Here is a 27,719-nt window from a genome sequence, read left to right as displayed (position 1 = left end):
CGACGAGGCGCGGACTGGAGGAGAACTGAGTGGCCGGCACTTCCGGCCGGCGGTGGCTGCTCCGGCTGAGCAGGGTGAGTAGGGTCCTCGCCTGAGGCGTTGGGCGGCCAGGCCGGGCCGGGTGGGCTCGGGCAGACTCCGGTCACTGCTGGGCGCGGGCGGCGCGGGCGGCGCGGGCGGGAGCCGCAGTCTGTACAGGCGGGCGCGCGGGGCGGGGCTGGTCGCGAGGCCTCGGGGCGGACCCAGCCGCGGGCGGCAGCGCCCCCTCCCGGGAGCCGCGCTCGGAACTCGAAGCCCTGTGCTTCCCGCGCGACCCCCGCGGCCTGAGCGCGCGGCCCCCGAGCCGAACCCACCCCTCGCTGCCAGGCCTGGCCTTGACGCCCCAGCCCGGACCCTTCCTGCGGTTCCACTTTCAGAGAGGCTTGGTCACGAGATCCACTTGCCCTTAAAAAACCAGACCGAGACTTTTTTATTTCTTTTTTTCTCCATTTTCGTTTTTACTCTTGCCCCAGGCTGAATTTCTACCCGCAAACGGGGACCCTGGGGTAGAGGTGCTTTTTGAGCGAGCCTCGCCGGTAGCTCAGTGCTGTCTCCTGCGCCAGGATCCCCCAGCGTGGAGCGCTCCTAGCGGAACTCGGCGCCGGCTCCCGGGCGCGCTCTGCGGGGCGCACGGCCCCAGGCTTTCTGTCCCATCTTTCTCTGTCCCATACTCCCCTTCTGACCCCCAGTTCACCTCTTCCCCCGGCCCCAGAATGCGACTGTTTTTTGAGTATTTCTCCTTCATATCCTCCATACCCCCCATCCCCAACACGCGCGCGCGCACACACGATGCCCGTGCGAAGGTTGTTTTCCGCTTCCCCCCGCCCCCCCCCGCGTTTCTCAGGTCTTCTTCCCCTCACACAGGACGGAGTCGGCCCCAGCGCTGACCCCTTAGGCCTCCCGTTTCTTGTCTGTGCCTTGGGCACAGGAGAATTCCATGTTTCATCCCGTGTTCACGTGACCTCCGGGTTCTGTGCTTCCTCTCCAGTCGCAAGGCAAGAAACCACCCTCATTTCGGGGAGACACGGAATCCCACAGTAGCTTGTGACGGACTGACTCGGGACTGGGATGCCGGGAAAAGCTTCCTGGAGGAGACTCAGCACCAGACACGGGCCCCTTGTGGACACGTCTCCATACGTGACCTGCAGGTGTGGCAGGATAACACAAAGTGCTGGAACACACTGCTGTCCCACTTGCAAGACCAAAAACTTCCTTTAAAAATAAAATTCAGAGATTCCTTATGAAACAAATTCAGCCACTTTGTGTCATCCTGCCGCACCTGCACTTCAGGCACGGAGACGTGTCCACAAGGAGCCCGTGTCTGGTGCTGAGTCTCCTCCAGGAAGCTTTTCTCGGCATCCCAGTCCCCAGTTAGTCCCTCACAAGCTACTGTGGGATTCGGTGTCTCGCCCAGTTTTTCTGCAGCGGGTTCATATTAAAAATCTCGAGGGTGGACTGTGGCCTTGCCTTCCCTCCTGTTCCCCACGGTGAGATGCACATAGCTCGCTGCGCTGTGCCAGACCACACACACGTCACACCGTCACCCTCAGCGAACAATGCATGATCCTTAAGGGACCAGCCCACATTTTGCAGACCAGGAAACTGACTCCGGAAGAGGACAGGACTCATCCAGAGGTGGCGGCCAACAAGCCTAGAATTTGTCTTTGGAGCTTTTGCTGCATTTGATTGCACTCCTCATTTCTCTTGAGCTCTGGCCTCAAAGGGCTGCGTTTCTGCACTCCACCACACGCTCTGCATGGAGTTGGCAGAAGCAGCTATGGCAAGGGCGCGGGAGGGAGGTGGGAACTCCAGGAGTCCATCCTCAAGTACTGCCGGCCTGCGGAGGAGTGAGGGGAGGGAGACCCCAGGCCTGCCCATAGCACACACGCCACACTGAGCCGGCCAGCTCAGCTGCCCGGTGTTGGGGCAAATAGCTTCTCAGCCCTCACCAGTGTCTTACTGGGTGAAGTGCATTGCAAGCCCTGACTCCATAGGCTGCCCTGGCCTCACAGGGGTGTGCCCTCTGTGCCCTGCCAGTGGGCTCGGGTGTAGGGAGGGGTGTGGGGTGTTTTGCAGAGTTGTTAGGAGAGGATGGAATTGTCCACCTAGAAGGGATGAGAATGACCCACATCGTCTTTATGTAGAAGGGTGAGAAGATACTTCAAAACTCCAACAGAAAGATGTGTTTGTTTAGAGCTGCGACGTTTCTGTGTCGTTTTTCTTCATATTGGTCAAAGGTGCGTATGAAACTTAAAAGCAAAGCTTTTCATAGGGTACACAACTGGCCCAGGAAGAGCCCTTGCTCCCAGCGGGCCGTCAGGTGTCCTGGCATTTGCTTCTGGTGTGAATCAGTCATTTGTTCATAGAGCCTCCCAAATTAGCAAATGCTGAAGAAGTTCCTGCTCTGGACTAGCTAGTTCCTGTGTCCTCTGAGCATGTATGTGTGAGGGTGGGTGGCTGTGTGCGTGTGTCCGTGTCTGGCAGGCTCTGCGGCCCTGCCGTGGTTGTGGAGTCAGGTGGACGGGCAGCACTAGAGCCTGGGGTTTCAACGACTGGCGGCCCAGTGTGGCTGCCTGGGACAGGGTACTCTGAGCTGAGCTTGAGGAGAGCCCCCTGAAGGAGGCCTGGAGTGGTCACAGCTGTCTGTCTGCTGAGGCTCCCGGTAGACACATCTGAGTGTGTGTGGTCAGGGAGGTCAGAGGGTGATTGAGTAACTGGCAGCACCTCCTAACCCTTGGAGGATCTTTTTTTTTTTTTCCCCTTGGAGGATCTTGAGGCCTGCTGTTATAGAGAAACTTGCAATGCCCTGTTTTCTAGAGGCAGTTTGGGGCTCTGTGTTAGAGGGAGTTTAGAGACCTGCTCCAGATGGGGTTTGTAAGATCTTCAGCGGGGAGGGTAATAAGGAATTCCTCCTCCCTGCATCCCTCCACCCCTGCCTCCATTCCTCAGGGAGGAGTAAGGGATTTGAGAAGATGGCCAGCTCAGGCAGCCCAGCGAGCAGTTACAGCAAGAGGCTTAGTCCGGGTCCGGGCGGGTGGGAGGTTTGTTCTCAGGTCTGCCCAGCGTCGGACGTCCTGGCTTCCTCTGATGGCTTCTGCCTGAGCGGTTCCCCAGGAAAGGCCGGGCTACTCCTATGAGAGCCACGTCTCGTTTCTAGCCCTAGCGAATGGCTTCCGTTTGCTTGGTGGGAGTGGGGCAGAGTCCACCTGAGCAGCACACCCAGGAGCTGGGCAGGGCTGGGCCGCTCCCGGGGCCGCCCTCTCCCCACACTGCGTGCTAGCGCTTGCGTGGCTCCTCTCAGTAGCACTCGCGTTTCAGCTGGAGCGTCCCAGTGAGGATAGAGTCGTGAGGATGCCAGCTGTGTCCCGGGCGTGCCCCATCACTTTCCTGTCTCTTCCCTCTGCTTTCCAGCCCCTGAAGTGCTGTGCCTGGAGATACCATTGTGGACCCTGGAGAGGCACCCTGCAGCTTATGCGGTAAAACCTCGACCACCCCAAACCTGGTCAGTTTGAGGGGAGCTGCTGCCACAGTATCCACTGAGGCCGGGGTTCCAGTCGTGTGGAGCAGCAGAGGGGAGTCTGACAGGGCCACCTCCTCCACAGAGAGAACTGGCAGCCGACTGCACGGCCGGAGCGAAGGCCTGGGGGTGTGGAGCCTGGAAGACCAGGGACACCTGAGGCGGGAGGTGCAGCGTGTGGAGTGGGGAACCCGAGACGGACTAGGGCCTGTGCTCAGGATCAGGCAGGCAGAGTGGAGAGGGAGAGACGGAGCCCTGGAAGGGGAGCAGGAGGAGGGGGAGTAGTGGCAGCAGCCCAGGCCAAGCGTGTGTCCTGCAAGTGCTAGGACCAGCTACCCCTCCCCATGGCCTCCAAGCCGGCTGCCGGGAAGAGCGGAGGGGAGAAGCGGAAGAGGGTGGTGCTGACGCTGAAGGAGAAGATTGACATCTGCACGCGCCTGGAGAAGGGCGAGAGCCGGAAGGCGCTGATGCAGGAGTACAACGTGGGCATGTCCACCCTCTACGACATCAGGGCCCACAAGGCACAGCTGCTTCGGTTCTTTGCCAGCTCGGACTCCAACAAGGCACTGGAGCAGCGGCGCACGCTGCACACGCCCAAGCTGGAGCACCTGGACCGCGTCCTGTACGAGTGGTTCCTGGGGAAGCGCTCCGAGGGCGTCCCCGTGTCAGGCCCCATGCTCATCGAGAAGGCCAAGGACTTCTACGAGCAGATGCAGCTCACTGAGCCCTGTGTGTTCTCTGGAGGGTGGCTTTGGCGCTTTAAGGCCAGACACGGCATTAAAAAGCTAGATGCATCCAGTGAAAAGCAGGCAGCCGACCACCAGGCCGCGGAGCAGTTCTGTGGGTTTTTCAGGAGCTTGGCTGCCGAGCACGGGCTGTCCCCCGAGCAGGTTTACAACGCTGATGAGACCGGCCTTTTCTGGCGGTGCCTGCCAAATCCCACTCCAGAAGGCGGGGCCGTGCCTGGCCTCAAGCAGAGCAAGGACCGGCTGACCGTGCTGATGTGTGCCAACGCCACGGGCTCCCACAGGCTCAAGCCCTTGGCCATCGGGAAATGCAGCGGCCCCAGGGCTTTCAAAGGCATCCAGCACCTGCCTGTAGCCTATAAGGCCCAGGGGAGCGCCTGGGTGGACAAGGAGATTTTTTCCGATTGGTTCCATCATATCTTTGTGCCCTCGGTGAGAGAGCACTTCAGAACCATAGGTTTGCCAGAAGACAGCAAGGCCGTTCTCTTGCTGGACAGCTCCCGGGCTCACCCGCAGGAGGCCGAGCTGGTGTCCAGCAATGTTTTCACCATCTTCCTGCCTGCCAGCGTGGCCTCACTGGTGCAGCCCATGGAGCAGGGCATTCGGAGAGACTTCATGAGGAACTTCATTAACCCTCCGGCCCCCCTGCAGGGCCCCCACGCCCGCCACAATATGAATGATGCCATATTCAGCATGGCCTGTGCCTGGAACGCAATTCCCACTCACGTCTTCAGGCGGGCCTGGAGGAAGCTGTGGCCATCAGTTGTGTTTGCTGAAGGCTCCTCCTCTGAGGAGGAGGTGGAGGCAGAGCACTTCCAAGCGAAGCCCCACAACAAATCCTTTGCGCACATCCTGGAGCTTGTGAAGGAAGGCTCCTCCTGCCCAGGCCAGCTTCGCCAGCGCCAGGCCGCCGGCTGGGGTGTAGCAGGAAGGGAGGCAGAAGGGGGACAACCCCCTGCTGCCACGTTGCCAGCAGAGGTTGTGTGGGGTTCAGAAAAGACTCTGAAAGCTGACCAAGACAGTAGAGGAGATCCTGGTGAGGGTGAAGAGGCGGCCTGGGAGCAGGCAGCCGTGGCCTTCGACGCAGTCCTGCGCTTTGCGGAGCGGCAGCCATGCTTCAGTGCACAGGAAGTGGGGCAGCTGCGAGCGCTGCGTGCCGTGTTCCGGAGCCAGCAGCAGGTGAGGAGGCGGCGTGGCGCCCTCGGGGCTGTGGTCAAGGTTGAAGCCCTCCAGGAGGGCCCTGGTGGCTGCGGGGCCACGGCTCACTCTCCCTTGCCCTGCTCATCCACAGCAGGTGACAACTGATGGCTTCTCTGCCCTGCCCTGGCCACTGGTCCTGTTTCTCCACGCACCCTGGAGTGGCATGGTCCTGTGCCCCGACCCCACCTGAGGCAGGAGGGCATGTGCAGACACTTAAGAGCCCTTCCAGGAGCGGGTCACCCACGGGTGTGGCTCGGGTGCTCAGGACAGTCTGTGCCTGAGGTTCCTGTCGATACAGGTTTTATCACTTGCCATGTCATCCGAAAGTAAGGAAATGTTTTGGAAGGGTCCACCCTAGCCTAGAACAAGCCAGAGCCTGACTCTGGCTGGAATGGGGGCCAGGCTTGGCTGATCTGGCCTCATGTTCGCTGGCTGATCATTGCAGTATCAGAGGGTGGAGATGTCTGTCTGTCCATGTGGAGAGAAGTTGCCCTCCAGGCCGACAGGAGGCCATGCCCACCGCCCCTGGACAAACTTCGTCTCAGAAGGCTCTATCTGCTGGGCTGGCGGCCATCCCCTTGTTGGGTGGACCCCAGGCACGGTGCCTGAGGGCCGATGGCCGAGAGCTGGGACTCAGTTCTTGGCCTGCTCTCGGCTGAAGAGGCCGCACGTCTCACTTCAGTCGTGGCCTTGTTCAGCAGAATGACTGGAACCATCCTCTGTTACCCGCAGATGCCATCCCATGGGCTCTGGCCCCAGGATGTGGGGGCCCCACGGAGAGTTGACTTGGTAGAGTTTCTTTCCGTGAAGAAAGTAGGAGTGGCTGACCAGGCCCTGCTCATCACCCGGATACAGGACACAGACCTTGCGTGGTATTTTGGCATTTTGGCTCAGAGTGCAATGTGCCATGTTGCCCAGAATTTCATACTTACGGCCTTTACATGAATACGTCTTGATCAGGCATTCAGAGATTAGTCTTAGGTTTGCACGTAAGTCACTGGAAACAGTAAAACAGGTTGCTTAGATTTCCAACAATATTTGTGCTCTTTTCCCCAGCTGTTGGCACGTTAGTAATACCTTTGGGGAGGAGTTGTCTGTCCTGGTCAGTGTTCACGGATGCGGTTGTAAGAGGATGTGGTGATTTTCTCCATGTCTGTAGCTGCTTTGCAGCATCTCCATTTCACGGGCAGCACTCGCTTCCTGCAGCTGAGATTCTAGAATGCCCTATGTCCACAGTGATTAGCCTCGTCTTTGAGTGAGCATGAAATAGGTGCATTGTTCTTTTTTTTCATTCTTGAGGCAGGGTCTCACTCTGTTGACCAGGCTGGAGTGAAGTGGTGTGATCACAGCTCACTGCAGCCTCGACCTCCCTGGCTTGAGTGATCCTCCCACCCCAGCCTCCTGAGTACCTGGGACTAGAGGCGTGCACCGTGACGCCTACCCTTTTATTTTTTTGTAGAGACAGGGTCTCACTATGTTGCCAAGGCTAGTCTTGAACTCTTGGCCTCAAGCGATCCTCCCTCCTCAGCCTCCCACAGTGCTGGGATTACAGGCGTGAGCCCCAGCACTCGGCCTAAATGGGTTTTTTTTTTGCTATGTTATTTTCAGTGCTTTGCTCTTGAATTCTTTTCCCCTCTTAAATTTGTATCATTTGGCTGAGTCAGCACGTAGTTTGCATTCCAGCGTCTGCTGTTGATTCCACTGAAACCTTTGTTCTCATGAGGGAGAGGATTTGGCTCGCTGTGGTTTCTTGTATTTTCACATCTCTGCCGATACAGGGGCAAAAGTCATTGCTGACAGAGCCCTCCCTATGTCCTGAAAGTGTGTGTTTCTTGCTTTGAATGCATGTGTGACGGTTATAAAAGCCAAATAGTTTCTAAAGATCTCGGTGCTGAACGACAGTCCCAGTTGTTCCCATTTGGGTTCCGTTGCCTTCGTGGTGTCACCCCCACTGTTTGCTTCCTGTGTCTGGGGAACTTCTGCACATCCGTGTACTTCGTGCCATTTCTGGGCTCACGTGTCACTCCTAGCAGAGCCTCATAACCAAGATTGCTGGATTGCAGCTGCTTGAGGCAACGCAGGAGGTTAGAACATGTCTTGAGGGCTCTGAAGCAGCAGGACATCCTGGGTGGGTGGAGCTGAGGAGGGCACAGGGCAGGCCGAGCTCCTGGCTGGCTCTCCTGAATCCTCTGGAGATGGCTTGTCCCTGTCAGACTGTAGCTCTTCAGGACCTGAGCTCTTCCCGCTCTTGACCTGCTTCTGTGCTGACTGTGCTGGGCTCATGGGTAGATGTTTGTCCCCAGTGAGTGGCTGTGTCCTCAGGGTGCCCCTCTTCGAGACTAACTGCAACAAGGCTTGGAACCTGACTCTAGGCACAGCCCCTGTGGCTGGAATCCCTTGTGCCACCCAGGGGACTTGGGCCCTGCTCCTCCTGCAGCCCCTCCTCACCTGGGCTCGCTGCTGCAGGTCTCCCTGGAGTGAGGTTTTTAGGGAGCCCAGAGCTTACTCATCTCTGCGCTGCTGGGCCCGGCTGCCTGCTGCATACTTCCTGTCTCCATCCTGTCCCCCAGAATGCTTCGTGGAGACTGCTGTTTCCTCCGAACACTTTGTTCTCACTTCCTGACCAGTCTCAGAAGCTCAAGTGGTCGAATGTTTTAGCCTCAGAATCTTGTTCCCCAAGCCCTCTCAGGTGGAGCCCCACTGCACCAGACACCACAGCACAGCCCTGTGAGGCTGTGTCTCCTCACTCCGTTTCTGGGGCTGCTGAGGCCCCTGGGAAGCCCTGGAGCTTGCCAGAGCAGAGCGCGCAAGTCTCTGGTCCCGTTTAAATGCCTCTCCCTTTTATCTGTGAACCCGGGGCTGGAGCCACTCTTTGTCTTCTCACCGTGCCCCTACAGGTCATGGCCTCAGTTCTTCAGTGGCTACTGGGGCAGCGGGTGCTGCGACATCTGGTTTGGGACCTCTGTGGCTGCTTCCAGCCTGCTAGTGGAATGAACCTCTTTGTATCACCACATTCTTCTCTGGTGGTGCCCCTGAGGGCTCAGGCCTGAGGGTGCTCCTTTGTCTTCAGTTGGGACAGGCAGCCTCCACTCTGGGAGCTCCCATCCCTCAGGGTGCCCAGGAGAGGCCATACTTTCAGGGTGGCATGGTGAATTCAGGGCTTGGGATGGGTAGGTGGTCTTTCAGCCCCTTCTACCTTAGATTGGTTTACAGAACACCTGTCCTGCCTGTGCCAGCCTGGATCTCTGGGCACCCCCGGCACGCTGTCCTGAAGGTTGTCTGTCTCCTGCATAGGAGGATCTAGAGCGGGCCTTGCCCTGGGCCCGTCTGCGTGGCTTCATACGCTTCATTTGTGCTCAGCCATGGTTGAGCATGCGATGGAGACCACTTGGGCTGCCCCTGATGCCGCAGGCCACTGTTCTTATCCAGCGGGCCGAATGAGTGATTGCTAGTGGTAGGTTGACTGGAAGAATGGAAGTCACAGCCCCTGCTCATGGCTTCCTCAGCTCCCTGGGGTTGGAGGACTGTCATCAGTTGTCCCCAGTTAAAGTCCATTTGGAGGAGGTTCAGGGTCCCAGTGGCTGGATGTGCTTCCGGAGGGACAGGGTTTTGGAGGACTGTCATCAGTTGTCCCCAGTTAAAGTCCATTTGGAGGAGGTTCAGGGTCCCGGTGGCTGGATGTGCTTCCGGAGGGACAGGGTTTGAGGCAGGGATTTGCAGAAGGTGTGGACTGCATCCTTTCTTGGGAGGCTGTGGCACAAGGCAGCGAAACTTGGGACAAATCAAGACCCATCCACACTGCACCTCAGGGACCTCACCTCGCCCCACATACATGTACTTATAGGGGACCGGGGGTGGTGGCTTCTGCCTGAAATCCCAGCGCTCTGGAACGCCAAGGCAGGAGGATCACGTTAGTTCAGGAGTCTGAAACCAGCCTGGGCAACATAGGGAGACCCCATCTTTACAGAAAATAAAAGAAAATGAGCCAGGTGTGGTGGTGTTTGCCTGTAACCCCAGCTACTCAGGAGGCCGAGGCAGGAGGATCCCCAAGCCCAGGAGTTCGAGGCTGCAGTGAGTTATGGCCTCTGCACTCCAGCCTGGGTGACAGAGTGAGAGGCCTTATCTATAATAAAAATAGTAATGTGCTTTGGGGTCAGGTGTGGAGATCAGGGTCGGGGAGGTCATGAGGTAGGGGTCAGGATGTGGACAGTCACGGGCTGGTGGGTGTGGCAGCCGTGAGGGGTGGGTGGTGGGCTGGGAGACAGGGCCTGGGCAGGGCTTCTGCACTTCCACTGCCCCCTGTGGGTTCGAGGACTCTTCTTGACAAGGGCTGAGCTCTCAGGCACTGCGTTGGGCTCAGCTGCCTGCTGGGAGGCTGGGGAGAATGGACCCGTGAGGCCTTGTTTGTCTTCTTCCCTGTCCAGCTCCTGTAGACCCCAGGCCTGGCTGTCTGCAGGGCCAGGAGCTGCAGCCACCAGCCTCCCAGGTGAGCCCCAGCTCCCGGCCCTGCACGCCTGCTCCTTTGCCCGTGTGGACTCGGCTCTGGTGTCTGCTTCCACACATGGACCCTCAGACCCTACACATCTGTTGTTTCCCTTGCAGGGCAGTGATGATAACATTAAATGAGGTGGGGTCACTCATGTTTAGATATGAGACTGGGGCCCAGGGAGGGGCAGGTGTGAAGTTGCTGAGGGCAGAGGGAGACCCACGGCTACCTGCTCCTGGTGACCAGCATCATGTTCACTGCTCACTCCCTGCCATTCACCAGCTGCATGACCTTGAGCAGTGCCCTCAACTGTAAACAGAGGTGAAAACACTCCTTTACCAGCCTTTTTAGGGGCCACTCTTGTGTGAGGCCTTGAACCTCATTTCAGTTCCGTGGTGGTCCTGAGCCTCTGAATCTGGGCATGGCCCCTGCTGGGTCCTGGTCTCAAAGGCAGCGTGATGGCCTCCCTGCTCAGGCCCTCCTGGGAGGCCCACTGGCCATGGCTGGGCCCTCTCTCAGGGAACCTGTCAGCGTGGCCATCTCCACACCCCGGCTGGCTGGGAAGCGAGATACGAGGTGCTCAAAGGCCGTCTATGTCTGTGGGCAGTCCCGTCCCACACAGGCCAGGATTATTGGGCCTCCTTAGCAGCCAAAGGAACTGAGGTCCAGAGCAGGGAATGTGTTGCCCAGTGTCAGAGCATGGTCTGCTCTGGGGTCAGGTGTCTTGCCCTGGTCCTAAGCCACTCCAAGCCAAGGCATGTCCCTGGGCCCATTTCCCCTCTCGAGGTCTCGGGGTCCCTATTTCTGATGTGTGTGAAAGGAAGGCCTGTCCTCTGGGGTGGCCATGAGGCTCCGTGGGAGGAGCTGCCATGCTTGAGCCAGGACTTGGCACCTGGCCAGCCTTTTTCTCTGTCATTGTACCTTGATGGGTTGTCAGTTCTAAAGAGAAGAAATACACTAGGAATCCTGTTCTCCCTCCCCGTTCTCCCTGGCAGAGGAAAGTGACCACACCCCCATGGTGTGGACATACGGACGCTCCTCCACGAAGCAGCAAAGTTCTGTTGTTTCAGGAGGCTGTGGGCCCTGAGGATGTGGTAGTGACCTCACCAGAGGAGCTGGCAATTCCTAAGTGCTGCCCGGAGGCCTCTACAGAGACATAATGTTGGAGAACTTCTGCCTCTTGGCAGTGCTGGGTAAGACCCCTTTGTCCCCACCAGTGCCCTTGAGGGTATGGGTGTTGGTCGGTGTGTGGCGTCCATCTCCGTAATGATGGTATTAAGGACTGCATGTTTGTGTCCCCCCCAAAGTTTATATGTTGAAACCCTGACCCCCAGTAGGGTGGTATTAGGAGGTGGGGCCTTTGGGAGGTGACTAGGCTTAGGTGAGGTCATGAGGGTGGGGCTCCCCGATGAGATTGAGTCCTTAAAAGGAAGGAACTAGAGCAAGGTCTCTTTCTGCTGTGTGATCATACAAGAAAATTGCCATCTTTCAAGCTGGGTGCAGTGGTTGACGCCTGTAATCCCAGCACTGGAAGGCCAAGGCATTAGGATTGCTTTGAGTCCAGGAGTTCGAGACCAGCCTAGGCATGATAAGACCTTATCGCTAAAAGGAAGAAATAAAATAAAAAACTGCCATCTGCAAATCAGAAAGAGCCTTCAGCAGACACCAGACTGCCAGTGCCTTTGATATTGGACTTTCAGTCCCCAGATCTGTGAGAAATTAATTTCTGTTGTTTAAACCACCTAGCCTGTGGTATTTTGTTATAGCAATCCAAACTGAGACAGGCAGTAAGGAGAGAACAGAGGTTCCAGCCTGCTTCAGGTCCAGGCAGTTCTGCCATTGCCCTCAACTCCTCAGTTCCAGTCATGGGCCAGGCTCCTGGGGGACTTGGGATGAGTAAAACGTGCACCTGTCATTAAGGTTCACCTGGTCTAGAAGGGGAGGCAGACCCACACTGCCCACCATGACCCGGACAGTGGTGATAAATACAGAGCACCTCATGGCCAGGGCCTGGGGGATTCCCACCCTGCCCTACCCAGTGCCAATAACAGAGGGACCCTGCAGAGTTGTGTACACAAGATAGCAGTTTAGTTCTTGCACACATACTAGTTGAGAAGGGAAATCAGGGCTGATGAAACAGCTCAACTGTCTGGCAGAGCCAGGCTCCTTCTGCCATGATGCAGTTTGGATGTTTGTCCCTTCTAATCGTATATGGAAATTTGATCCCCAGTGTTGAAGGTGGGGCCTGATGGGAGATGTTCCTGTTATCGGGATGGATCCTTCATTAGTAGCCTGGTGCCATCTTTGTGGTAACAAGTGAGTTCTCACTTGATTAGTTTCTGTGAGAACTGTTTGTTAAAGAGAGCCTGGCACCTCCCTCCCTTCTTCCTCTTGCTATGTGATGCTGCTCCCCTTTGCCTTCCATCATGAGTGGAAGCTCCCTGAATTCCCCACCAGAAGCAAATGCTGGCACCATGCTACTTGTACAGCCTGCAGAACTGTGAGCCAAATAAACCTCTTTTCTTTATAAATTACTCAGCCTCAGGTGTTACTTTATAACCTTGCAAACAGACCAAGATATGCCATGTGTATTTCATGAAGGGAACCACAGGGTTGAAGATGTTACAGGACACCTGCTCCAGTCCCTTCCACTGTGTCTGCCTCCAGAAAGCACACCACTTCTGTTCATGTCCCTCGAGCCAGGTCCCAGTCATGTGAGTACAACTAGTTATAAAAGGTTTGGGGAGCATGGTTGTAGAGGATGGGTGAGCGAGTATAGGACTCATCTAGCAGTGCGAGTCGGCCCAGGCCTTGTGCCTTCATGCCTGCTCCAGCAGTTATGTCTGATCTTCCCCATCTCTGTAAGGAGAGAGCAGAGGTTCCAGCCTGCTTCAGGTCCAGGCAGTTCTGTGGGCTTCGTGGATGTGGCAGTGACTTCACCAGAGGAGCTGGCAATTCCTAAGCCCTCCCCAGAGGCTTCCACAGAGACATAATGTTGGAGAACTGCCTCATGGCAGGGCTGGGCACAGGGCAGATTTACGAGGTGAGCTTAGGGTGTGAGGGATGGAGGCAGGCAACAACCCTTGGTGGGCCTCACCTGTAGAGTGGGGGTTCCATACTGAGAGGCAAGCCCGGACAACCTGGGATTGCTGACTCCTCTCCCATCAAATGCTCAGCTGTCGAAGTTAGGGGGAGACACAACATTGTCCCCACCCCAAACAGCAGAGCCACTGGAGAAGCAGGCCATAGAACAGAGCGCTCCACATTCCTCCCCACAGGAACTGCATTTGTAAGAGTGTGAAGTTCCAGCCTAAGGGTGCTCTCAAAAACAGTGGAAGTGATGGAGAAAGGCAACTGTGGTCAATCAGTAGATTTATTGGAGATCTATGCCAAAAATATTGTCTGGCTAGGGGTCATATAAGTATCACAAACACTAACTTCAGGAACTATCCCTTCAAAGGAGCCCAAATTTGATTGGATTGACCTGCAAAGCAATTTATGTCCAGGGCAGCATTCAAAACAGTGGAGCAATCAGCTGACCATTAGTGGAGCTTAATGGCTGGATGTGGTCAGGGAAAACAAAGCACACTTTCAAACCACTGTCATCCAGGGCGACTGAGGGCATAACCAAGATGGTGATCCTGAGGAGAAAAACTGAGATGCAGTCAGAGGCTCTGGGATGTGGGGTGGGAAATAGATGCCACTAAAATAGTCTAGCTGGTCCCTAAGCAAAGAAAGCAGGAAAATAGTCCAAGATCGGGCTGGCTAGTATCCAGAATTGCTACAATGGTTACCTAAGGTGTCCACTCTTCAACAGGTAATTATGAGGCATGCAAAGAAACAGGAAAGTATGGCCCTACACTGGGGGAAAAGGCAGGTAATAGAAACTGCCTATGTAGAGCAAGATGCTGGATTTAAAAGAAAAAAGTTTCAAAGTGGCCATCATAAATGTATTCTAAGAACTAAAGGGGGTAAAACTAAAGGAAGGTGTGAGCCAATATTACCTCAAATAGAGATTAAGAAGGTAGAAATTATATGTTTTGTATTTAAAAAAAAAAAAAAAACAGGCTTGACTCAGTGACTCACACCTGTAATCCCAGCACTTTGGGAGGCTGAGGCAGGAAGATCATCTGAGTCCAGGAATTCAAAACCAGCCTGGGACAACATAGTGAGAACTTGTATTTACATTTTTTTTTTTTTTTTTTTTAAATAACCAGCATGGTGGCACACACCTATAGTCCTAGCTACTCAGGAGGCTGAGGTGGGAGGATTGCTTGAGCCTGGGAGGTCAAGGCTGCAGTGAGCTGTGATAGTGCCAATGCATTTCAGCCTGGGTGACAGAACAAGACCCTGTCTCAAATAAAAAGAACCAGATGAAAATTCTGGAGTTGAAAAGTGCGATGACTGAAATGAAAAATTCACTAGGCAAGCTGAGCTCAACAGTAGATTTCAACTGGCAGAAGAAAGAATTAGTGAACTTGAGAATAGAGTGATAGAAACTATGTAATCCAAAGAACAGTAGAAAGAGTGAAGAAAAGAGCCTTAGAGAAATGTGTGATACCACACGAATTGCACCAACATACGCTTGGAGAACCAGAAGAGAGGAGGGACAGAAAGGAGCAGAAAAAATGTTTAAAGAAATAATGGCTGAAAAATCCCCAATTTTTTTGAAAAAAGCCTACAAATTCAAGAGGCTCAATGAAATCTAAGTAGGATAACCAGAGATCTACAAATAAACTCATCATAGTAAAAGTACTGGAAGCCAAAGATAAAATCTTGAAAACAGAGAAAAATGATTTGTCACTTACAAAAGAACACCAGTAAGATCAACAGCTGACTTCTCATCAGAAACAGTGGAGGCCAGAGGGCAGAGGGATAATATATTCAGAGTGCTCAAAACAAACAAAAACAAAAACACCATTAACTAAGAATCCTATATCCAGCAAACTATCTTTCGGAAATTTAAGCAGCTGAACATGGTGGCTCACGCCTGTAATCCCAGCACTGGGAGGCTGAGGCAGGTGGATCACCTGAGGTCAGGAGTTCAAGACCAGCATGGGCAACATGGCGAAACCATGTCTACTAGCCTGGCATGGTGGCATGCGCTTATAATCCCAGCTACTTGGGAGGCTGAGGCAGAAGAATTGCTTGAACCTGGGCGGTAGAGGTTGCAGTGAGCCAAGATTGGGGCCCGTGCACTCCAGCCTGGGTAACAGAGTGAGACCCTGTCTCAATAAACAAACAAACAAGCAGTTTAAAGATGAACCCAGATACTACATACAAAAGCCAAGAGAGTTTGTTGCTAGCAGGCCCACCTTATCAGAAAGATGAAGTCTTTCAGGCTGAAAGTAAATGACCCCAGAAGGTAATTTAAATCCACATTAAAAACAACACTTGCAGAGGTACTTGTATAGTTGTATAAAACAGTATAAATGCACATTTCTTCTTAATTGATGTAAAAAGCAGTTATATAAAATAATATGGGTATAACATTGTTGGGCCTATCACATATAGAAATATAATGTATTTGTGAATAATCCAAAGGAGATGGGTGGAAGCAAAATAATCTGACTAGGAAGTGAGTCCAGATAGTAACTCAAATTCACAGAACAGATAAACAGAATCAGAAACAATAAAAGGAAAGTTAATGTAGCAAAAGCTAAAAATATGTACTTGGTCTTCTTTTATCTCCCAGCTTCTTTAAAAAGCATAACATTACATAATAATAATAACAACATACTGCTGGGTTTGTAACATTTAGAGATGTGATAGGTGCGTAACGATAATACCGCAGAAGGGAAAAGGGGACGGAACTGCACTGGAGCGGCATTTCTGTCTCTCACTGGAATTAGTGCAGATCCAAAGTAGATTCTGATAAAATGTAAATGGTGATCCCTAGAACAACCACTAGAGAAATAATTCAAAAAATAGAGTGAAAAAATCATTAAAGAAATTAAAATGCTACATTGGAAGATACCCAGTGTAAAAGCAGCAAAGGAGGAAGAGAGGATCCAAGACGACAGGAGGCAGAACACACTTAGTGGGGCCTGTGCTGTCCACATTCTGGTGGCACTTAACTCATCGAATCTTCCTGGCACCTGGCTGAGTCACTAGTGCCATCCCTTTTGTACAGATGAGCAGTTGAGGCTCAGGAGCATCAGGGATAGTCAGGGACACAGAGTTTGGAGTCCGGAGCCATTTTACTCCACAGCACAGGATCTCACTGCATCCCTTCCTCTGCCTGTTCCCTGTGATTCCCCGCTTTTCTTGGCCTCTGGCAGCATTTGCCTTGGCTGTGTCTGCCAGCCTCCTGCTGTGCTGAGCTGGATGTGCCTGTGGTGCCGCTGTGTCCTGGTTTCCCTGGGCAGTCCTGGTGGCACCTATTGTCCTGGAACAATTGCTGATACCCCTTTCACTCTCAAAAGTGTCTGAATCGTGTGGGGCCACTCTGCAGGGCTAACCTTCACACAGTGCCTAACACATGGTGTCTGTGGTGTGTCAGCTCTTCAGGGGCCCCAGGCCAGCAGTCACAGCAAGGTCACCACCAGAGGACATTGAATGGTTCCACCTCTGAAGTCAGTGCTGGCCCCCAGGATTTCTGGGTGGGCAGTAACCTGGAGCAGCCCTTGCTGGGGAGAGAGAACTGGCACTACTAGGACCCATCTCAAGGGGGTGTGCAAAGGCAGAGAGGGATCCAGCCTGGGGGTGGTCACCTGAGGGCAGCCCTCATGGCTCCAGTGGTGGCTCGAGAAGCCTGTGAAGCCGCCCTAGGAGGCTGAGCAGGGGAGGCCTCCTCAAAGCCACCCTGGGGCGGGCAGAGCCTCAGAAAGGACCCTGAGGCTGGCAGGGCAAGGAGCTTCTGCAGTTGACCTTCTCCAGAAGTGCAGCTGCCTGCTGAGAGACGCACCTCCGTTGGGGGGTCTGGGTCCTCTGCTTGCTCGTGGCCTCATCTTCACTGAGGAGGGCCTGGGGCAGCTCAAGGCTCTCGGCTGCAGCAGATCAGCACCCAGGAGGCTGCGCCCGTTGGCCCCTGAGCTGGGGGGTAGCCGGGGGCTTGGGCAGGGTGCCTGGGCAGGACAGCATTAAGCAGGTGGCACCTGCACTGGTTGTGCCTGAATCTGGGGTGGGGAGGACTCCAGATGCCCAGTGAGAGCTGAGCCAGCCAGGGAGGGCCCAGAGAGGTCAGGCGGGCTCTGCCAGCTGAGGAGGGCTGGTGGGGGTCTGTGCTTCTGAGCCCTGGGTACAGCCCTCCTCTTTGAATCGCCTGTTCTGGGGTAGCTTTGGTGGTGGGGCAACAGGATCCCACCAAGACACGGGGACCACATTGGCCTCCAGCCTGGGAGCCTCACAAACATTCCTTGCTCAACAGAATCAGGCTGGACCCTTAGGACGGAGTGGCTAGAGTCTGGCTGGAGAGAGCAGACATCAGGAGGGAGGGAGCCAGGGCCTGTCACATCTTTCCTCTGGCCGCTGTCCTGATCTTTGTAAGCCCAGAGTCTCCCCTTCCCTGAAGGGAGGCCAGCACCGCAGGAGGGCAGCAGGTGTGCTGTGAGGGTTGGAGCAGTGTGAGAGGTCAGGATACACTAGAATGGCCATGGACACCACGTGGGGGTGCTGTGGGCTGGGCTGCAGAGCAGTGTCCTTCCTGCTGCTCCTCCCCTGCAGGTTCCCCTGACCTTATGGTTTATTGGGTTTGATACCAATCAGCAGACCCTGCAGGGTGGAGGCTCCCAGGCCTCTCAATCCCACCATTCTCATGTGCCAGTCAACCCCACTGTAACTGCCCAGTTAGTTCTTCTTGTCCACTGCCCAGATAGAGCCAAATTTACCAAGACAGGGGAATTGCAATAGAGAAAGAGTTGAATATACATAGAGCCAGCTAAATGGGAGACTGGAGTTTTCTTGTTACTTAAATCAGCCTCCCCTAAAATTCAGAGGTGAGAATCTTTCAAGGACAGTTTGGTGGGCAGGGGCCTAGGGAATGGGTGCTTCTGATTTTCTGGGGGTGCCATCATAGGGGTGTAGAAAAGGTCCTTGTGCGCTGAGTCCACCTTTGGATGAGGGCTACCAAGGAGCTGCTGGTCTGCTGGTCCAGGGAGAGCCATCTGGTGTCAGCAGTACAAAAGTGTGGCCAGGCACAGTGGCTCACATCTGTAATCCTAGCACTTTGGGAGGCTGAGGCAGGAGGAGTGCTTGAGCCCAGGAGCTTGAGACCAGTCTGGGCAACATAGTGAGACCTCTTCTCTATAAAACATTAAAAAAAAAATTAGCCAGGAGTGGTGGCACGTCCCTGTGGTCCCAGGTACTTGGGAGGCTGAGGCGGGAAGATTGCTTGAGCCTAGGAGGTCAAAGCTGCACTGCGCCATGATTCTGCCACTGCACTCCAGCCCAGGTGACAGAATGAGACCCTGTCTGAAAATACATCTTAAAAGGCCAATCCTAGGTTCTACAATAGTGATGTTATCTGCAGGAGTAATTAGGGAAGTTGCAAATCTTATAACTTCTGGGACAATAGTTGGTAATTGTTTATCCCTACGTCTTAGCGGAATCCAGGCCCCTCTCATCCTCTTAACTTGGTGGCCTTTCATTAGTATTACAAAGGTGGTTTAGTTGTGGGAAGGGCTGTTATCATTTAAATTACTAACTAAATGTCTCCCAAAGTTAGCTTGGCCCACTCCCAGAAGTGATCAAAGGCAGTTTGGAGGTTAAAGGCAAGATGGAGTTGGTTAGGTCAGATCTCTTGCACTTAAAATTTGTGCAAAGGTCTCTTCACAATGGTCTGCCTGTGATGGATGTGGCCCAAGCCAGGCCTGTAGGGAGCCACTGCATACACCTCTGCAGCGTGGGGTACCTGGCCAGTCAGGGCCAGTACTGGGGCCTACGCAGAGGGGTATAAAAAGCGAATAAACATCATCAATTTTTGGAACCCTAGAAATGACTGAGCCTAGAAGGAACTGTGGCTGTGTGGAATAACCATGCAGCTGCAGCTTCCGCTTCTCCGGCTGTCGGTCACCTCTCTCTCTCTTTTTTCTTGTTCTGTAAATTGATTATGTGAAAGGACAATATATTGGGGCTCCCAAATCACTAAGCTAAAGGGAAAAGTCAAGCTGAAAACTGCATAGGGCAGTTATTACTTAAATCAGCCTCCCCTAAAATTCAGAGGTGAGGATTTTTCAAGGACAGTTTGGTGGGGAGGGGCCTATGGAATGGGCCCCTGCCTGCCTCCCATTCTATTCAAAGTCACCCCTTGGCTCATTGAGATAAATGCATATCTCATTCCCTTCTTTGGAGAGGCTAATCAGAAACTCAAGAGAATGCAACCATTTGTCTCTTATCTACCTATGACCTGGAAGCCCCTACCCCACTTTGAGTTGTCCCGCCTTTCCAGACTAAGCCAATGTTTATCTTACATATGTTGATTGGTGTGGCATATCTCTCTAAAATGTAGAAAACCAAACTGTGCTCTGACCACGTTGGCCACATGTCGTGAGGACCCCCTGAGGCTGTGTCATGGCAAAATAAACTTTCTAAATTAACTGAGACTTGTTTCAGATTTTCTGGGTTCACATTTTGGTAATCACAAAGGGATTCTGAATGGAGGTGCCCCTGACCTTTGAAAAAATCTCCTGTGAGTGCTTAGTACCAGCTTGAGTTATCTTTATGGCTCAAATGAATAGGACAATTTACTGAGGCCTGGAAGCACTCCCTCCAGAGAATCCGTGATCTCCCAAAATTTGGTTGAGATTTAATGTTTTATTTTGCTATACAACTCCCACCATCACCCCGCCCCTTTTTTTGGAGTTTTACTTGCTTCCAAAACAAGGCAGGCAAGTTTTTTCCTGCTTCTGTGACGATGGAAGGCAGGTAAACTCCTTTATGGAGTTTGAGCTCACTTCCAACAGGGAAGATGAGGTTTTTTTTTCTTTCCTACTTCTAGGATGGTGGAGTGCAGTCTTCAGCCTGAGATCCATTCCTAGGTAAGTAACTGGACTGGGGTTTGTCTTGGCTAAAGGTAAAATTAACAGCCAGCTGGTCTTAATTTCTCCTTACTGTTAGAGCACTCAGTAATTATATAAGTTGTGCAATTGTTTGTTTTGCTTTGCTCTTTTTTATTATTGTTGTTGTTGTTGTATGTTTCTGTTTTTGTTGTTTCAGTCTTTTTCCCATTGGGTTTGACCAACTCTATCTAATTTGATCAAATCCGAAGGAAAGTTTCAAATTATGGGGAACAAGGCCTCTGAAGTGGCTACATTCCCACAAAAAAAAAAAAAAATTGATTTTGATTTTCAGTACTTAAGGGGCTTTATTTACATAACCAGACCACCTTTTTTCTAGCCAGGCCAAACTGAAACAATGGCTGTTACCCCACACTGCAGTTTAATGGCTAAGGTTCTGCCTTCCTTTTTTTTTTTTTTTTTTTCCAGCATGAAAGCTGGGTTTGGTTCCTAAATCAAGTCCTTTCTGGTTTGATACTTGGTATTTCTGAAATAGCAGCAATTTGTCCTAGCTGAAATATGGTAATGAGATTTAAAAACTTTTTTTTAAAAGGAGCTCAATGGTTAAAAGTCAGATAAATTAAAGCTAACATCCAAAATGTGTGTGTGTGTGTTTGTTTTAAAGGACCTTCATGTTTTTGTTTTTGTTTTTTTCCTCTCCTAGAACCTTGTCTTTTTTTTGAGCAAAAGTTTTTTCTTCTCAGTTGACTGAATTCTAGTTTCTTCATTTACTTCTGCTGTCTCTCCTTTCTCTTGCACCCTTTGCTGCATAGGGAACCTAAAATAGTTTATAATAGCATGGGGTTCCTTAAAGAAAATGGAGAAGGTGCTAGACTACTTTTGGGGGAGAAACCTCTGTTTTTCCTTATGGAACCCCAAGAATTTAAACAGACAAGTTTGTTTCAGCCCTTAAACCACTTAATTTTGTATTGTGAACCTGGTTTTTTTTTTTTAAACTAAAATAGCTATTGCAACAGAGACTACCCTTGGTTTTTAAGGAAGACTGTAGTTTAGACACTTAGAAATGTGTTTGTATTAGTCTATTTTCATGCTGCTGATAAAGACATGCCAGAGACTGGGCAGTTTACAAAAGAAAGAGGTTTCATGGACTTACAGTTTTGCATTGCTGGGGAGCCCTCACAATGATGGTGGAAGGCAAGGAGGAGCAAGTCACATCTTACATGGATGGCAGCAGGCAAAGAGAGAGAGCTTGTGCAGAGAAACTCTCAGCTTTAAAACCATCAGATCTCTGGAGACTTACTATCATGAGAACAACACAGGAAAGACTGACCCTATGATTCAGTTACCTCCCATCGGGTTCCTCCAATGACATGTGGGAATTGTGGGAGTTTTAATTTAAGATGGGATTTCGGTGGGATACAGAGCTAAACCATATCATTCCATCTCTGGCCCCTCCCAAATCTCATGTCCTCACATTTCAAAACCAATCATGCCTTCCTAACAGTCTCCCAAAGTCTTAACTCACTTCAGCATTAACTCAGAACTCCACAGTCCAAAGTCTCATCTGAGACAAAGCAAGTCCCTTCTGCCTATGAGCCTGTAAAATCAAAAGCAAGTGAGTTACTTCCTAGATACAATGGGGGTGCATGCGTTGGGCAAATACAGTCATTTCAAATGGGAGAAATTGCCCAAAACAAAGGGGCCACAGGCCCCATGCAAGTCTGAAATCCAGCAGCGCAGTCAAATCTTAAAGCTGCAAGATGATCTCCTTTGACTCCATGTTTCACATCCAGGTCACACTGATGCAAGAGGTGGGTCCCCATGGTCTTGGGCAGTTCTGCCCTTGTGGTTTTGCAGGGTACAGCTTTCCTTCTGGCTGCTTTCACAGACTGTTATTGAGTGTCTGTGGCTTATCCAGGCACACGGTGTAAGCTATTTGTGGATCTACCATTCTGGGGTCTAGAGGTCAGTGGCCATCTTTTCACAGCTTCACTAGGCAGTGCCCCAGTGGGGGCTGTGTGTGGGGGCTCCCACCCCACATTTTCCTTCCACACTGCCCTAGCAGAGGTTCTCCATGAGGGCCCCACCCCTGCAGCAAACTTCTTCCTGGACATCCAATCATTTCCATACACCCTCTGAAACCCAGGTGGAGGTTCCCAAACTTCAATTCTGGACTTCTGTGCACTCACAGGCTCAACAGCATGTGGAAGCTGCCAGGGCTTGAGGCTTGCACCCTCTGAAGCAATTTACAAAAGAAGAGGTTTAATGGAGTTACAGTTCCACGTAGCTGGGAGTGCCTCACAATTGTGGGGGAATGGAAGGAGGAGCAAGTCATGTCTTACATGGATAGCAGCAGGCAAAGAGCAAGATAATGTGTGCAGGGGAACTCCTCTTCATAAAACCATCAGGTCTTGTGAGACTTATTTCCTATCATGAGAAAAGCATGGGAAAGACTTTCCCCATGATTCAATTACCTCCCACCGGGTCCCTCCCAAAACACGTGGGAATTCACGATGAGTTTTGGGTGGGGACACGGCCAAACCAGATCACTCTGCCCCTGGCCCCTCCCAAATCTCATGTCCTCGTATTTCAAAACCAATCATGCCTTCCTAACAGTCTCCCACAGTCTTAATTTTAACATTACTCAAAAGTTAACAGTCCAAAGTCTCGTCTGAGACAAGGTAAGTTCCTCCCACCTATAAGCCTGTAAAATCAAAAGCAAGTTAAGTTACTTCCTAGATACATTGGGGGTACATGCATTGGGTAAATACAGCCATTTCAAATGGGAGAAATTGGCTGAAACAAAGGGGCCACAGGCCCTGTGCAAGTTTGAAATCCAGCAGGGCAGTCAAGTTTTAAAGCTCCAAAATGATCTCCTTTGACTCCATTTCTCACATCCAAGCCATGCTGATGCAAGAGGTGGGTTCCCATGGTCTTGGGTAGCTCCACCCTTGTGGCTTTGCAGGGTACAGCCTCCCTCCCGGCTGCCTTCATGGACTGGCATTGAATGTCTGTGGCTTTTCCAGGCAAACAGTGCAAGCTGTCAGTGGATCTACCATTCTGGGGTCTGGAGGATGGTGGCCTTCTTCTCACAGGTCCACTAGGTGGTGCCCCAGTAGGGACTCTGCATGGGGGCTCTGACCCCACATTTCCCTTCTACACTGCACTAGCAGAGGTTCTCCATGAGGGCCCTACACCTGCAGCAAACTTCTGCCTGGGCATCCAGGCATTTACATACATCTGAAATGTCGGCAGAGGTTCCGGTTCCCAAACTTCAATTCTTGACTTCTGTGCACTCAACAGGCTCAACATCATGTGAAAACTGCCAAGGCTTGGGACTTGCACACTCTGAAGCCATGGCCTGAGCTCTACGTTGGCCCCTCTCAACCATGGCCGGAGTGGCTGGGATGCAGGGCACCAAGTCCCTAGGCTGCACGCAGCATGGCAACCCTGGGCCTGGCCCATGAAACCACTTTTTCTTCCTAGGCCTCTGGGTCTGTGATGGGAGGGGCTGCTGTGAAGACCTCTGACATGCCCTGAAGACATTTTCCCCATTGTCTTGGAGATTAACATTCAGTTCCTTGTTACGTATGTAAGTTTCTGCAGCTGGCTTGAATTTCTCCTCAGAAAATGGGATTTTCTTTTCTATTACATTGTCAGGTTGCAAATTTTCCAAACTTTTATGCTTAAAGAGAAATAATTTTATATGAGACAGAATCCTGTATGGTCAATTTAGTCCTACAGTAAAATGAGTGGTTGCTTATAAAAAAGGGATATTCAGGTCAACCCAAAAAGTCCAAGCATGTCATGAATGGTCTGTGTAAGTCACAATAAGAGGATGTATTTTTTTAAAAAGCAAAAACTTTTATGTGATCATGTTGTCATACTATTATTAAGTTTTGGTTTGCATAGGAAAACTGAGATTAATGTTTTTTAAAATTAAAGTGGCCGGGCGCGGTGGCTCAAGCCTGTAATCCCAGCACTTTGGGAGGCCGAGACGGGCGGATCACGAGGTCAGGAGATCGAGACCATCCTGGCTAACATGGTGAAACCCCGTCTCTACTAAAAATACAAAAAAATAAGCCGGGCGAGGTGGCGGGCGCCTGTAGTCCCAGCTGCTCGGGAGGCTGAGGCAGGAGAATTGCGCGAACCCGGGAGGCGGAGCTTGCAGTGAGCAGAGAGCGGGCCACTGCACTCCAGCCTGGGTGACAGAGCGAGACTCCGTCTCAAAAAAAAAAAAAAAAAAAAAAATTAAAGTTATTACATCCATGTATCTCTCTGTATGCACATTTAAAGTACTTGTGACATTGAGTTACAGGGTTTGACTCCTGGATCTGAAAAGAAGACCAAGTCCTGCTAAATTTTAAACACTGACAGGAATTAAAGCTCCATCTTCAGACCCAGTAGAATATGCCCTTCAAAATAAACTGCATTTCTGAGACATCAGGTCAGAAATTAAGGCTATTCAACTCCTCAAGGCCCAGGGACTATCATGAAGAGGCGAGTGTGTGAGATTGTGAAGGCTGACTTTGAGAGATAAAATAAGCCAGTTTCTCTATAAATAAATCATTAATGTCAAAAGCACACTGATGCAAAACCAGCATATGGACCCCTGTGTCAGATTAACAAGGTTTTCTGGAAGCATTAACAAACTCCTTAATAAGTTAAGGCTATAAAGTTTATAAACGGCTTATGAAAATTATATCTTATGATCAAGATTAAAATTTTATTATTTATAAAATTTTGAAAAACAAATGTAATTGGCATCTTATTGTTTTTATTAAGGTTTATTGTTTGGAAAATTAAGTTTTCTCTGAAAGAATGAAGGTTTTCACCTTTTTTGAAATCCTCAAGTTAGCACTTTGGTTAAATGAATGACTTATTTTACAATAGCCTGTGATATCAAGTGTTTTAAACCTTTGATATTTGACAAACTTTCCAAAATCAAATTATAAATTATGTCTTTTTCTGACCTAATTAATCCTTTAGGATATTAAGTTCCATAAAGTCCAAAAATGACATAATTTGTCCTATTTGGTATAAAAATTATATAGGAAGTGTTGTCAAATATGAAATGGTGTTTGGGTTTCTTTGGGCTGTGTTTGTGTAAACATGTTATCGTTATGTATTCCCAAATCATAGAAAACTCCTATAATTCTGATATGACTTAGTGTACATTATCAGTAGTAATTATAGTTATTATGTTAAATTATCGTGTGCCACAGAGGTAATGAATTTTCTTGTCAATGGTTCTTTTGACTATGGCTGCCCTAAAACCTTTTGTCATTCACAGACAATTGTCTTATTTTGGTCCTTCTTAGAAGGTGATTTTATAAAAAGCTATAAAACTCCAACAGGTGCTCTTGCATACAAGTTTTTAACAGCTTTGGAGATGGTGACATCAGAATAAAATAAAAACTTTCAGGACCCATGGAGAACTGAAATGTTCAGAAATATCAAGCAGAACAGGAATTAATTACAGCAACTGAACTATTACAAGACTGAAGTAATCCTTTTGACTTTTCACTTAAAATTTTGCTAATCCTTTGCTTTGCTTTTTCAGAGCCAAGGAAACTTTTCTTTTGAGTGATTAACAGGATTTAACAATTTAGTATATTCCTATGAACAAAATTTATAACATATTTGTTTTTCCTCTTCCTGATTTCTCCAGAATTTGGAAGCTATTTGTGGCAATACAGTTATTTACATAAGTGCAGTAAGAATCTCTTTTCATGTATAAGAGGACACACTTGGAAAAACTGGTTATTCTACCAAGGCTTTGACTGGAATGGTGTGCTTTCCTTTAAGGACTCAAACTTGACTTACAGAGCCAATAAAAGCCCCTTGGGAAAACTGGCCTCATGTTTGTCTACCCAGTCTCTGTACAGGGTTCCTGAACTGTGGTAAGAAAAGAATGCCACTTTCTGACAGGCCCACCAGCCCCAAGTTTTATCTTGGAACCTCAAGAGAAGAGGATCCCCCAATTCATAGATATTTGATGATACGAATCCATGACTATACTCAGCTTTAAAAAAGTCTTATTTGAGACAAAGTTCCATCAAGGCCAATTTAAAAGCCTATGTAGGCTGGTCATGGTGGCTCATGCCTGTAATCCCAGCACTTTGGGAGGCCAAGGTGGGTGGATCACCTGAGGTCAAGAGTTGGAGACAAGCCTGGCCAACATGGCAAAACCCCATCTCTACTAAAAACACAAAAATTAGCCAGGTGTGGTGGCCTGCACCTGTAATCCCAGGTACTCAGGAGGCTGAGGGAGGAGAATCACTTGAACCTGGTTGGTGGAGGGTGCAGTGAGCTGAGATTGTGTCACTGCACTCCAGCCTGGGTGACAGAGGAAAACTCCATTTTAAAAAAAAAAGCCTATGTAAAAAATTATTCTTCTTGCTGCACTGAATACAAATAATTAGGCCAAGTATAATAAAGCAAACTAGTCCTACCATGATTTGTGTTTATTAAAAATGGGAAACTGGAGAAAGAAAAATTATGTTGCAAAACCTATAGTATACCTGTTGTTAGATTCTAGTCTTGCCTAATGTTTTACAGTTTTTATTATTTTCTACAGTTTTGACTGAATTATAATTTTTCTTGGCTACAACTCTTCAAAATGATGTTTTTGATTTTTTCTTCTGTCTTTTTCTCCCATTTTTCCCGATTTGGAGTTACTGAAAACTAAGCTGTGCTTTCATAAAGCCCTGTGGACTGAAGCCAGGCAACTTAAACTTCAGAAGAAAACAACAGCAACCTATTTACATACATAAGCCACTTTCATACCTGCCTACTAATGTATGGGCTTCAGAGTAATGTGGCCTATATTGATTTTTCCCAGATTGTTCTTTTGTTTGTTGTTTTTCCTCCCTCCTCCCCCTATTTTCTTTTCACAGGACATGACACTTCACAACCTTCTAAAAATGAGCTTTTCTAATAACTCCGGACCTAACTGTATAGGAATAAACCATCCTAGCCATGAGAGAGCAGACAAAACCTGAGACCAGAGACTCATTTTCTTATAAAATGCTTTCTCCAAAAGACTTTAAAAAAGAAAAGGGGGAAAATGTGAAAGGAACATATCTTGGGGCCACAAAATCTCTAAGCTAAAAGGAAAAGTCAAGCTGGGAACTGCTTCTGGCAAACCTGTCTCCCATTTTATTCAAAGTCATCCCTCTGCTCACTGAGATAGATGCATATCTGATTGCCTCCTTTGGAAAAATTAATCAGAAACTCAAAAGAATGTAACTATTTGTTGTTATCTACCTATGACCCGGAAGTTCCCTCCCCGCTTCCAGTTGTCCCGCCTTTCCAGACTGAACCAGTGTTCATCTTGCACATGTTGATTCGTGTCTCGTGTCTCATATCTCCCTGAAATGTATAAAACCAAACTGTGGTCTAACCACCTTGGGCACATGTCGTCAGGACCTCCTGAGCCTGTATCGTGGGTGTGTGTCCTCAACCTTGGCAAAATAAACTTTCTAAATTAACTGAGACCTGTCTCAGGTGTTTGAGGTTCACAATTAATAGTCAACGACGTGAGAGATAAGCCCTCCCCCTCTCCCAGTTGTGAACCTTTCCCTCTGTATTACCTTGCACCCAACTCAGACCAGAAGGCGCACAAGACCCCATGACTCTTCCATCCTCTGTGTTCAATATGCCTCTCCCGAAAAGAACACAGCCCCACCTAATTGGATGTGCTGGCCTGTGTGGACAATGTTGAAGCCCCACTAAGCTTCCCAAACGTTATCTATATAAATGACCCTTAAACC

The 27,719-nt window shown here is 50.3% G+C and overlaps 1 protein-coding gene across 10 annotated transcripts; it reads left to right on the top strand.

The window, feature by feature from the left end:
- JRK (Jrk helix-turn-helix protein) lies at window positions 1-27,443 on the top strand. 10 transcript variants are annotated; one of them, XM_073018435.1, is made up of 4 exons: window positions 1-74; window positions 3,451-5,481; window positions 19,926-19,965; window positions 23,431-27,443. In XM_073018435.1, the coding sequence occupies exons 2-3, from the start codon at window positions 3,901-3,903 to the stop codon at window positions 19,950-19,952; spliced, it is 1,608 nt and encodes a 535-aa protein (XP_072874536.1). In that variant the 5' UTR covers window positions 1-74; window positions 3,451-3,900; the 3' UTR covers window positions 19,953-19,965; window positions 23,431-27,443. The 10 variants fall into 10 exon arrangements, 6 of the variants coding, with proteins under 6 accessions (XP_072874536.1, XP_037855997.2, XP_037855996.2 ...); XM_038000069.2 differs by having other exon boundaries at window positions 23,248-27,443; XM_038000068.2 differs by having other exon boundaries at window positions 19,926-27,443.
- The last annotated feature ends 276 nt before the right edge of the window (window positions 27,444-27,719 follow it).

Source organism: Chlorocebus sabaeus, chromosome 8 (assembly GCF_047675955.1).
Source record: "Chlorocebus sabaeus isolate Y175 chromosome 8, mChlSab1.0.hap1, whole genome shotgun sequence".
Lineage (NCBI taxonomy): Eukaryota > Metazoa > Chordata > Mammalia > Primates > Cercopithecidae > Chlorocebus > Chlorocebus sabaeus.
This window is presented reverse-complemented; position numbering and strand designations above follow the sequence as displayed.

Bases quoted from the DNA above. Each gene is read 5' to 3' on its own strand.
- JRK (XM_073018433.1), top strand. From the start codon at position 3,901: ATGGCCTCCAAGCCGGCTGCCGGGAAGAGCGGAGGGGAGAAGCGGAAG.